We start from the raw sequence: 12582 nt of genomic DNA, 5'->3' as shown, positions 1-12582 counted from the left end.
GCCTCCCTGCTCAGCGAGGAGCCTGCCTCTCCCTCTGCCGCTCCCCCCTGCTCGTGCTCTCAGTCTCTCTCTCAAATAAATAAATAAAATCTTTACTAAAAAAAAAACAGATGAGGGGTGCCTGGGTGGCTCAGTCGTTAGCGTCTGCCTTCGGCTCAGGTCATGATCCCAGGGTCCTGGGATCGAGCCCCGCATCGGGCTCCCTGCTCAGCGGAAAGCCTGCTTCTCCCTCTCCCACTCCCCCTGCTTGTGTTCCCTCTCTCGCTTTGTCTCTCTCTGTCAAATAAATAAATAAAATCTTTAAAAAAAAAAAACAGATGAAATTAAATACATTTTAATTAATGCAATGTATTCAAAAATTTCACTTCAACATGTAAGCTATACTTAAAAAATTATTAATGAGATACTCTACAGGATTTTTTTTTCACAGTAAGCTTTCAAAATGCCATGCAGCAGGTCTCAATTCAGATGCTAACTCTGCAGCAGAAATACTAGATCTGTATATGTAGATCTCATACAACGTAGCATTGAAAATATAGGCACATTTCCCCAGCTTGTCCCAAACGTACCAAAGGGTTTTCGAGCAACAGAATCCAACATTGACTTTTTTAATATTTAAATGAACTAAAGTAAAATAAAAGTAAAGATTCAGTCAGCCTGGCCACAGCTTCGAGAGCCCCATGTGGACAACGGCCACCATGCTGAACAGCCCACACACGGAACATCTCCCTCAGAGCAACACGTTCTTTTGGACGGTGCTGGTCTAGAACTTCCTGCCCAGCCGGAGGGATCTGAGGATTTTCCAGGCAAGAAGACTTAACACGAGAGCCATCTTGGAAAGTGTCCCTTCTCCCTGATTGTCTCTCCACCGTGAAAGCAGGCAAGAAGTGTGGAGGGGCCGGGAAGAGGGTATCTAGAAGGTTCTGAGAGTGCTTTCCAATGCTGAGAGTTTTAGACATTCTGCGTTCGACCATGAATATACTCCACATTCTTCAAATGCTCCCTGGTGACCTAGTCTGGGGCCACTTGTTCTCTGCATTCCTACCAGTCTTAACACCCCGAAATTCAGGAGTCCGGTGCCAACGAGCCTTGGGTTTAGGTGTCCGGCCACCACGCATGCCAGTTCCGGGCCGCGCTAGAAACCCAGCAGATCTGGCTTCCTACCGCAGCACCTGCCAGTTATGGTCATCCTGAGCCACCTCCTCCATCTCTGCCTCCGTTTCCTCGCTGTGAACAATGGCAGCAGCGTGATAAGGAAGCTATGAAGAACCGATGAGAACTGGAATGTGGCCGTGCAGCCATGTCAGTGCTCTGCGCTGAGCTCACGGAACCAATTCCTAGATGTATTATCACCTTCGGAAAGGAGAACGGGGCACACTGTGGTATCAGACATCCTGAAGATTCTCCACCTGCCTGAAAGACTAGCTCTTAAAACTGGCTTCCTCCGAGAAGGAGAAATGGGGGAGCCGGGGCACGTGGCAGGGAGAATCAAGACCCCAGGATTCTAATGTGGGTTCCAGGACCAGCAAGTCAGCCACATGGGAATCACTCCTTTATTCATTCATCCAACGTTTGCTGAGCATCCCGGTGCACCAGGCATCACGCCGGGCATGGGGACTATCAAGATGGGTAAGGTGGAAGGCTTCCAGCTCATAGAGACACCAAGCTAACTGTGACAAACTGCTGTCAGAGTGCACTAAAGCAATGCGCCCCACAGACCAGAGGCCTGATGGCCCCAGGTGCAAATCTCAGCTTTGCCGACTGGCAGCTGTGTGACCTCAGGTGAGTAATTCAACCTCTCTGGGCTTCCATTTTCCTGGCCCCACGGGGGGGAAGGGGGGAGCAGGTGCACACAGGCAGAGGAGGCTGGAGTTAACAGGGAACCGAATAAATATCCTAGAGAAGCCAGCTCAGACAAGATCTAAGGGACCTCAAGAGGCCTGGGGGACCTATCCCGACCACATGGGGTTGAAGGGGGAGTGATGAAACCACCAAGACTCAGGGGCAATTTTATAAACACAAATGCCTCTGGGCCCAGAGATTCTTGTTCTGGAAGTCTGCTGCAGATAGGTTCACACATGCAACTCAGGGAGGTTTACGGGTGGACCAGAGGTGGGGGGACTAAAGCATTGTAGTATTTTCCTGCAAATTCCTGGTAAAAATCCCAGTGAGAGAAGAAGCAGCCCAGAGAGGAGACCTGAGGAAGGTAGTTCTTTTTTTTTTTTTTTTAAGATTTTATTTATTTATTTGACAGAGACGGGGCGGGGGGGGCAGGAGGGAGAGAGAGAGCACAAGCAGGGGGAGCGGCAGGCAGAGGGAGAGGAAGAAGCAGGCTCCTCGTGGAACAGGGAGCCCAACATGGGGCTCGATCCCAGGACCCTGAGATCATGACCTGAGCCAAAGGCAGACACTTAACTGACTGAGCCAACCAGGCGCCCCAGGAAGGTGGTTCTTGAGCCCAGCTGGAAGGAGGAGTAGACAGGAGGGCCCCTCTGCCTCCACAGTGGCCAGCCACAGGGGTCAGGGGCCCCGAGGTGGGTGCTTGGGGGCTCGGATGCTCAGGAACAGAGGATGCAGGTAACAACAGTGGCCCATCATCATACATGCAGGATGGAGAAGAAAATTGTGTAAGCAGAGGACCAGAGGGGAAAGGGAGCCCTGATGGGACATTTGCCATCCAGACCATCATCCTTCTAGAAACTTCTCACAGTCTTGGAGGATGCACCAAGGAGATCTCCTGAACAAACCAAGAGCCAACGAGGGGCTGTGGGAGATGTGGAAGTTGAAGAAAGCCCCAGGAAAGATAGAACTGAAATCCCTGCCGGTTCTCCCTCCCCGGGAGAAGGCAGATGCCTGACCTGTGATGTCCACAAGGCAGGGACATCAAAAGGCCGGGGTGAGACCTGCGAATTCCTCAGACCGGGGAAGATAAGCTCTCAAAAACAGGCTTTCCGAGGGTGACCTCAGAAAGCCCCATCAGCCATGAGCACGTGAGTCGGGCTCCACTGGAAATTGCTGGACACAGAGGGGTGGCAAATGGCCTGAGGGGTGGGGGTGCGCAAGGCTGGGACACAGACAAAACACTGCGCACGTGTTGCCCAGACAGATTTTCTAGAAAAGGAACGTGACGGAAGCTCAGAGAGGACTGTGTCCTCCTCAAGGTCACACAGCAAAGATGAGAGAGCCGAGACCTGAGCCCCGTATACTAGTTTGCTCGGGCTGCCATAACGCAGACCCACTGGCCAGGGGGCTTACCCACCACACATTAATTTCTCACGGTCCTGGCATCCAGGAGTCCAAGCACAAGGTGTCAGCAGAGCTGGTTTCTTCTGAGGCCTCTCTTCGGCTTATAAACAACCAGCTTCTCCCTATGTCCTCACGAAGTAGACCCTCTGTGTACGCACAGGTCTGTGTCCTGATCTCCTCTTCTTATGAGGACACCAGGCATATTGGATTAGCACCCACTGTGAGGCCCTCGTCCTAAACCTTGATCACCTCTTTCAAGACCCGATCTCCAAATATAGTCACACTCTGCGGTCCTGGGTGGGTAGGGCCTCAACCCATGAATTTGGGGGAGAGGGACATAATCCAGCCCATCACGCACAGGTGCCTAGGACACCAGCACCTGTGCCCTTACCCATCGCAGAGGGTTCCCCACAGTGTGCTCTGTGCAAGGCCAGCATCGGAATCACGGCCGGGGAGAATGCAGATTCCCAGGCCCGGCTCTAGACCAAACAAATCAATATGTCCAGGAGCCAGAACCAAGAATCTGCATTCTACACAAGGTTCCCCAAGGGATGTGGTGGGGACTCAAGTAGGACGGACATACCATCTACCCATCCTGGCCCACCTCTCCAGCCGGGGACCCCCCCCCCACCTGTCTGTCCCCTTTCTTCTGTCCCACCCGCTCCACTGAGCACTTCGCCCCAGGATCAATACCATCAGATGCCTTCTCTGGGGGCTGTTGATTGTTGTTGACTGTTGCTAGAGAGAACATGGTGGGCCGCGCCCCCAGCCCCAGCAATTTCAAAGAAAGCTGGACCCACACCCATTTTATCTGCCAGTGTCCCTCTCGGCTAGGTTTCAGAGCCGATTCCGATCCCAGTTCTCATCTTAGTCAGCTAGGGCTGCCATAAGAAAATACCACCGATTGGGCAACGTAAGCCACAGAAATTTATTTCTCACAGTTCTGGAGGCTGGGAGTCTGAGATCAAGGTAGCCAGCTCGGTCCCTTTGTGGGGAGGGCTCTCTTCCTAGCCTGCAGACTCTGCCTTCTCCCTGTCCTCACGTGGTCTTTCCTTGGTGCGCCCAGGCAGGAAGAAAGGGATCTCTCTCCTCCTGTCCTCAGAAGGCCACCAACCCTATCAAATTAGGGCTCTACTCTTCTGACCTCATTTAACCTTAATTACCTCCCCCAAAAGCTCTATCTCCCACGTGGCTCCCATGTATGAACTGGCAGGGGTGGGGGCTACGGGACGTTGCTTTTTGCTCTGGACAAACACGTATCAAGCCCTTCTCCAGCCTACACTGAGAGCAGGATCTCACGTGCCAGGGGAAGGGGTTTGGCTGGCAGCTGTGGAAGGACCCAAGTAGGAAGAAGAAAAATCCCTGTGGCAGCAGAGGAGAGAAAGTATTGAATAGGGCACACACTGGCTGAGAAGAAAGGGGGCCCATCGTGGGAGCGGGTACAAGGAGAGAGGCGAGGCCGCAGAGACACTAGGGAATTACCATCAATGGGACGTGGGACCCAGGGAGGTGGAGGAGGGGAGGGAGAAGTGAGGGGCAGTCACTAATGAACGTGGAGAGGACCAAAGGTCCATGCCCATCCCGACACCACCTTCTACAAGCCTGAAGGCTCCAGAACATCTAGGCTAATTCCTGCACTCATAGCTTTGCAATCCTATGGGCATCATACATCAAACCACAGGATCATAAGAAGCTTCCATGCCCCTTGGGGATTCTACCTCCTCACTCTTCTAGATGGGGACAGATAATGCCACAGAAGACCCAGGAAAGAAAACCAAAAGAAGTCTTACAAGACCAAAAGGCACTTTGTTTAAAAAATAACAATAATAATAAAGTAGCAGGTGGCTTTGATACAATGCAACCACATGTAATTAAGAAGGAACATCTCAGAACTCCTCCCCTTTCTGATCTTCTGCAAGGAAACAGGATACATCTTTGGAAACAGATTGGCAACAAGAAATCATAGAAGGCCTGCAGGAAAACAGGGGTAGCTCTACTCTCTCTATCCCTCTGTGTCCAAGCACTTACCTTTTTGCACACGATTAGCAAACACAGTTTTCGGAAAGTACCTATGCTTTCCACATTCCCACAAAGGCACAGGAGAGAAGCGAGCATCTCCCACTAACGGGCTGCTGTTCCTGAACACACAACAGAAGCTACCACACAGACCCGATGTGACACCATACCCTTCTGGAATTGGAAGAAAAACCCAGATGGGAACTCAAATTTTAATCCTCATGAGTCTGCCTTGAACTCCAACTGGAAGGCATACCCAGTCTGCATTTGGTATCCAGTCTGCATCTGGCAACACGGCACAGCAAATCTTGCTGTGCTGGAAACACAATCTCTTTCTAAAAGCCCCAAAGCCACTGGAGCACCCCCCTGACACCAGGATCAACAGAACACAGGAGACCCCTCCTTGAAACAAGGGCCAGCAGTCTGGTGCCATCTCATGAACTTTCCAAGACGTAACCAAGGATTTCTGCACAGATAAAAATAGGACCAGAGGGGCAGATGTGTTCCACAAGATTCTACACACAAGATTCTTCCTGCCTGGGCACACGGGCCCCTTGGAACACGGGCTTAGCAAACACTGCGCCGTTGTCCCTAGGGAAATACAAGGCTAGGTTCCTGCAAGCTTCTGGCCACAATGTTTTTGTCAATTGATTAATCCATAACCTTGTTTTATGTGCGCTTCTGTTTAAATACACCTTATTTAATAGACAGTGTTGATTCATTAACTTTGAATCACAGCCAACAGCACCAGACACTAGAGCTCGGGCCTGAGCAAAGCTTATCCCCCCACGTATTCTCTCTGTGAGGCACATCACAACTCTCCTGCATTTATTCTTTGCACTTACACGAACAGCCCGTCAACACGATGGGCGAGGCCTTTTCAAACAGCGAAATCACCAGCGAAAAGCACGAAAATGTGGGAAACGCGGCACTACATACATCGTCAAAGGAGACACTTGTTTTCATCTTTGAGGCTTGCGTGAATCCACCGTCCCAGAGATAAAACACACAACTCCACCACGCCTGACCTCAGCTGGGAACGGGCCAGTTCAGAGACCCAGGTGACCTGATGCTCTACGCAGGTCCAGAAGAACCACCAAAGTGCACTGAGTACTGACTTTAGAGTTACAAATTAATTTTAGCCACGAGGCAAATTCACAAATAGGAAATCTGTGAGCAAATCTTATGAGGGCTTAAATTTAAAATGTCAAACGTTAAGAATATTAATTCAAGTGGGGCGCCTGGGTGGCTCAGTCAGTTAAGCGACTGACTTCAGCTCAGGTCATGATCTCAGGGTCCTGAGATTGAGCCCTGCCTTGGGCTCCCTGCTCAGTGAGGAGCCTGCTTCTCCCTCTCCCTCTGCCCTTCCCACCACTCATGCTCGCTCTCTCTCTCTCTCTCTCAAATAAATAAAATCTTTTTTAAAAAGAGTATTAATTCAATTATAAGATATGTTTTAAAGTCTACAGAGAAAACAATGAAGAACAGATCAGTGTTGCTAGGGTTGGGGATTGAGAGAGCACAACCATAAAGGGATGCCTGGAGGGAACTGGGGTGATGGTACTGTTCCACATCCCAGTTGTGGGGACAGTCACACAACTCTATGCATGAGTTAAAATTCACATAACTCTGCGCACGCACCCACATACAATTAAGACACAAACTGATAGCACAGTCACCTCCCAGAATAGAAATGGGATGATTTTAGGGATAGAGTGTTGCAAGGGGACTTCTGTTTTTTCCTCTCCAGGGTTTTGCAAATTTTTTGCAATGAGCGTGCATTACTTATCATTTTAATTAAAAAACCATAAATAGGGTTTATGGTAAGCCAATGTATGTATTCTTTTTTTTAGAAGATTATTTATTTATTTATTATTTATTTATTTTATTTATTTATTTTATTTTTATTTATAAAACCCACACGGGCAGGCAGGAGTCGGCCTATGGGCTATAGTTTGCTGGCCCCTGTTCTAGATGAAGGAGTTTGACTATGTAAATTCAAAACTGGGCTGAGAGTGGATGGCAGTAGGGATTGGCCCTCGATGAAGAGAGAGCTAACATCCGAGCCCAGGAAGGGAGCAGAGAAGGTGGAGAGGAGCCAGGTGCAGGTGAAAACTCTGCAAGAGACTGTGCGTTCCTGCCCCCCCCCCAGGGAGGGGGGAGTAGAGAGTAGCAGACCCAGAGAGGTCAGCTGGGGTGAGGGGACAGGAGACGCACTCAGGAGGTGAGGGATTACCTTCACAAGAGCCACCGGCAAAGCAAAGCGATGGAGACACAAGTCAGATGCTGTGGGCAGTGCAGTGGGTGAGAGGGGAGAAGGAGGGTGGTTAGGGCCCACCAGGGAGGCTGGGCAGGGGAAGGCTGGAGATGGGTGGTGGGCACTGGGGTTCAGGGAGTACTGAATGTTTGTAGGCTGGAAAGGGAAAGACTCCGGGGCAGATGGAGATCCGAGTACAGAGAAGAGAGCAGGGAGACCCAGGTGGGGAAGTGCCCTAGACGAAGGAAAGCTTATCTCCCTCAATGCAGTTGTTTTCAACTAGGGACAGCTAGCAATGTCCAGAGACACTTGGGCAGTGCTACAGCACGTTGTTGGGGGGAGAGACCAGGGATGCAGCTCAACTTCTCACAATACACAGGACAGCCCCCCAACAACCCAGACCTATCTAACCCCAAATATTAAGAGCGCTGAAGTTGAGAGGTTCTACTCTAACCAGGTTAAGAATGGAAGTCAATGATGGAGTGGGGTGCAGTGGGGACCCCCGGGAGCTCACCCCCATGACCTCTAATGAGTGAGTGGGGCAGGGATGATGGGCAGGGCTCCAGGAGAGAAGCAAAGGTTAAGAATAACCTCAGGCAGGTTACTGAGCAGGCAGAAGTCCTGCTCTGGGGGTCCCAAAGCACACAAGAGAACCCACAAGAGAAACATCTGGGGCCACCCTTGAGAAATGAGGGGCACCTGAGAAACAAGGGGGCTCTGGAAGCAAGCCTCTCATGCCTCAATTGGCCAACTGCTGGACTCCCCCAGAGCCCTGTGGGTTTTTATTTTAATTAATCTCACATTGCCTTCATTCTTTGACTTTGCAATGCCCCCGAGTAATCTCAGGCCCCAGCCAGCCAGTCGGAGGAGAAACGGAGGGGGGAGCCACTGCCCAGTTGAGCGGAGCAGCAGGGATTCCACGAGAGAGTGGGCATCTCCAAGGAAGTCCTGCATTTCAGAAAAAAATCACACCACCACCCCCTCCCAACCCCCAGCCAAAATGCCCTACCGGTTGACATTAGAGATTAATGATCTGTAAAGTTTCTCGAAGTTTCCAAACCTCCGAGGGGCATCACATCTCATTCAGTTGATAGGATTTTGTTAACCATTACCACGGGCCAGGGGTAGGGAAGCTCAAGCCCAAGAGAGCAACCTTCTATTAAGAAACCAGGGCTCTGCAGCTTAGTCAAATCGCCTCACCTGCGAAAAGGGAAAATAAACCCTACGTCATAGGGCCGTAGTGAGGATTAACTGAGAATTATATATTCAAAGCATATGGAACAGCACCCGCCAAGAGTTTGCTCTTATTAGTACGTGTTAGTTAGGCATTATCTGAAGAATAAAAGAGTCACGGCTTGGAGTACTGTTGAGAACATGAAGAACATGAACTGACTCAAGAACAAATATTTTAACCAAACACCTTCTATGCGCCAGGCACTGTTCTAGGCTCTGGAAATGTAGCTGTGAACGAAAGAAGCAGAAGCCTCTGCTCCTGTGGGAACTGTAAATACGTAAAGAAATGGTAAACCCATCTACTGGCCCCTGGAAGCCCAGGCACAAATCCACAATTAATTACCAAAGCTACAAGGAACAGAAGACCAGGGAACCACACACACACACACACACACCTGTGCACATGCACATGCATACACTCCTAATGAGAACCCAAGCCAACTGCCACCTTTATTGTGCCCACTGTACACCGAGCACTCGGGCCTTGGACCCACTGTGTAACAGAGAGGAGCTCAGCAAACCTGGGGTGTCAACTTCAGAGCCCGTGTGGGCTTTCTCATGGACCTCATTCACTGTCACGGAGCTCAGGAGCTGCGGCTCCTTCCCTCCCCGACCCCTTCCTCACCATGACTGATTTCCTTTTATGGAGAATTCTGAAAAAGTAACCCAACAGATATTTTTAAAGCAGGGCCTCAGACACCAGTGGGAAACTCCAGCCATGTTCTCATAACGGGTTCTTCATTTCTTGCCCCCAACCAGAAAGGCCTGCTACCAAGCCCAAAGAGGATGCTGGAGTTGGGGTTTGCCTCCATCTGCTGCCAGCACAGGGAGGCCCAGGAGGGAAGTCCATGGGGCTAGGGGGTATGAGAGGCTCACCTGAGGTTGGAGACCTCCCTGAGCTGACAGGTAAAGAGCCCTTCATGAAGGGCAGAGCTGGAGGGGGGGCTGCGGGGGTTATGGGGGGACATGGGATATCCAGCAGCAGCAGTCCAGAGCCCCACAAGGGCACCACACAGAAAGGTTCGAGTTCTTACTCCCTCTGGCACTGACTTTTGAGCAAGTCGAATTGTCTCCTACCGGAGCCTCAGTTTACTCCTCTATGAAATGGGCAAACAGTATCAACCTGGGGGGGGGGGGGGGCACGGTGAAGGTGCAAAGAGATAAGCTCATGGCTTTTGGTGACACTATAATGATCATGATAAAGACACCCCTGCTTCTGCTACAACAAAGGCCCTGTTGCCAAGGCGCTAGAGTTTGCCTCTGGACATCTGGAAACAGAACCCAAAAGTGTAAACAGGGATCTGAAGTCCGCGTAGCCACGGGCCTAGATCCAGGAAGAGGGGCTAGGATTCTACCATTCTCCCCCTGGAGCACCTATCAGCAGGGACCCCAAGGGACCCTCAGTCCAGTCACCCTCGACTCTCGCTCCAAAACCCGTGCGCCCCCGGCATTTAACTGTCCCAGGCCGCCTGGACCCAGGGACCCCACTTCACAGAGGACCTGGAGAAGACGCGTGTCGCGTCCCCGGAGCGAGCTGGGCTCGGAGAGGGCTAGGCACGGGTCCGAGGCGCGCTTGGGAGACGCACCCGCGGCGGGGCGGGCACTGGGGCAAGGTTCCTCCCGCCCGGGGCCCGCACACGGGGCGCGGAACCGCGAGCCCAGGCGGGCAAAGGCCAAGGTCAGCGGCTTCCCGCCCCGCGCGGGGCCGAAGCCACCGTCCTGGCCACCCGCACCCCTACACGCACCGAGGAGGGCTCTGGGTCCACGGCGGTGGGCTCCATTTTGGCAAGGGGTCCCCCTCCCCACCGCGCTGCTCCCCGCCCACTCCCGGACCCCCAGACTCACCCTCTCCGGGGTACAGGCGGCCCGTGGCACCCAGCAGCAGCGCGGCCACCGCCACCAGCAGCGGCGCGGTCGCCGCCCCCCGCCCAGCCCCGGCGCCCATGGCTGCTGGAGCGCGGGGTCCCGGCGGATCAGAGCGCGCGGCGCCGGCCCGCGGGGGTCATGCTCCGAGGCGGCCGCCCGAGCGGCGCTGGGGGACGCGCGTCCTTCTCTTCCACGCCGGCGGCCCGCGGGCCGCAGCCCCCGCCCGGGAGGGCCCTTCAGACAGCCCCAGGAAGGGGCGCGGGGCCTCGGCCGCTACAAATCAATCCGGCGGCGCCGCGGCGCAGGCGGCCCCGACCCCGGACCACTGCGGCCCGGGCCCCGTCCCGCGATCTCCCGGCCCGGAGCCCCTCGCTGCGCCCCGGCCGCCCGGCTCTCGGCCCGGAGCGCTCTGGGCCACGATCTGCGAACGCTGAGACAGACGGACGCGCGGACAGACAGACGCGCGGACTGGCGGGCGGGCACCTGGGCAGGCGAGTGGCGGGCGGGCGGCGGGAGCGAGGGCTGCTCGGCCCGTAAACAACGCGGCCCGTCAGCTGGGCCCCGTGCGGGTCGCGGGAAAAGGCGGCGCGGATCGAGACTCGGAAGGGACTCGGCGCCCAGGAGAGGCCCCGGGAGGGGTGGAGGGAGGACCGCGAGAGGGAGGCGCCGCCCCGCCCCGCCCGTCAGCCTCCCTACCCCGGGCCCCGAGCTGGAGGCCCCCGGCGCGCCCTGGCCGAGGGGGCGCCCCCGACACCCCGCGACTCGCGTCTCAGAGTTTGGGGGCGCCCCACATGCCCGACCCATCGAGACGGATCCCTTCCTTAACGTTTTTGCTATTTCGTTCCCTTGGACTCTGGCAGGCTCATTTTGATTTTCTTAAAAATATTTCATTAAAATACTGTTTCTCTTGATCACCGGGTTTTTTGGTACTCCCTTAAATGTTGCGCTCGCGTCACCCTCGTCCCAGTCCTGCCAGCGCGTCTCGTAGTAGACGCGCGGGCGCCCCCGCCCAGCGCCAGGGCCCTGGGGACAGCCACGTGCACGCGCGCCCAGTGCACTCAGTGTGCTCCGTGGCAGGGCTACGGGAGCGAGGGTGCCTTAGGCGCGGCCTGTGGCTCAAGTCGGAGAAAAGACACCCGGGAGAATGTGCAGAACCTCGCAGAAGAGCAAACCAGGCCCCAGAGAGCCCGGTTGCCGCACAGGTAGACACACCCGATTTCCAATGCACAGACCCAGAGTCCGTGTGTGTCTGAGTGTCTAGCAAATGGCATTCACGAATAGGGCACGATAGCGGCCGACCCACCTTGGGCGGTGGGGGCGGGGGGGTGAAGGAGCCTTAAGTCTAGAAAGCCAGGACCGAGTGGAATCTGGCTCCCCCTCCCCTCACTTCCTGTGTGGCCTTGAACGTGGGACTTTACTCCCTCTCTCTCTTTCTGGCTCTCTGGGTTGGCCTCAGCTCTGTAATGGATGTAACAATACCTGCAGGTCAGATCTGACGAGGTGCAAGAGCAATAAAGCATGAGAAAGCACCCAGCACAATTCTAGGCAGAGGGCGCTCATTCTTCGTCTGGTCCATTAAACAAATATTAGTTTGCCAGGAGCTGAGCCCACGGTTTCTCTAACCCACCAAACCTACTCCGGCCTCGGCTGTTTCCTGGGCCTGTCCCTCCAGTGGCTGGCTCCACCTCTGTGCTCCACTTTGCAAATCCACCCCCCCCAATCCCTTTGTTCCCTTACCTGTTATTTACATCACTCCAGTATCTCCTGAAATTCTTTGGGTTTCCTGTGTGTCTTCTCCCTTCTCCACGAAGCAGAAAGTGTGTCAATCTTCTTCACTATTTTACACCCAGTGCCTGATCTATCTGTTGCTTAATAAATATTTGTTGAATGGAAGAATCAACGTGCAATAAGTAATGAGGATTTACAATGAGCAAAATAAACACACTCTGTTTCCTTGTAGACCT

General features: G+C 53.6%; 1 protein-coding gene across 4 annotated transcripts in view; it reads right to left on the bottom strand.

The window, feature by feature from the left end:
* Nucleotides 1-11175, bottom strand: part of INSR (insulin receptor) — a 121901-nt gene extending 110726 nt beyond the window's left edge. For 2 of the 4 annotated variants that reach the window (XM_032394925.1, XM_032394926.1), the window contains exon 1: nucleotides 10598-11175. In XM_032394925.1, the coding sequence (XP_032250816.1) occupies nucleotides 10598-10697 (100 nt within the window). In that variant the 5' untranslated portion in view covers nucleotides 10698-11175. The remainder of the gene's footprint in view (nucleotides 1-10597) is intronic. The other 2 variants (XM_032394928.1, XM_032394929.1) reach the window with 1 other exon arrangement.
* Nucleotides 11176-12582: the final 1407 nt, after the last annotated feature.

Source organism: Phoca vitulina, unplaced genomic scaffold (genome assembly GCF_004348235.1).
Source record: "Phoca vitulina isolate PV1807 unplaced genomic scaffold, GSC_HSeal_1.0 scaffold81, whole genome shotgun sequence".
In the NCBI taxonomy this organism is placed as follows: domain Eukaryota; kingdom Metazoa; phylum Chordata; class Mammalia; order Carnivora; family Phocidae; genus Phoca; species Phoca vitulina.
This window is presented reverse-complemented; position numbering and strand designations above follow the sequence as displayed.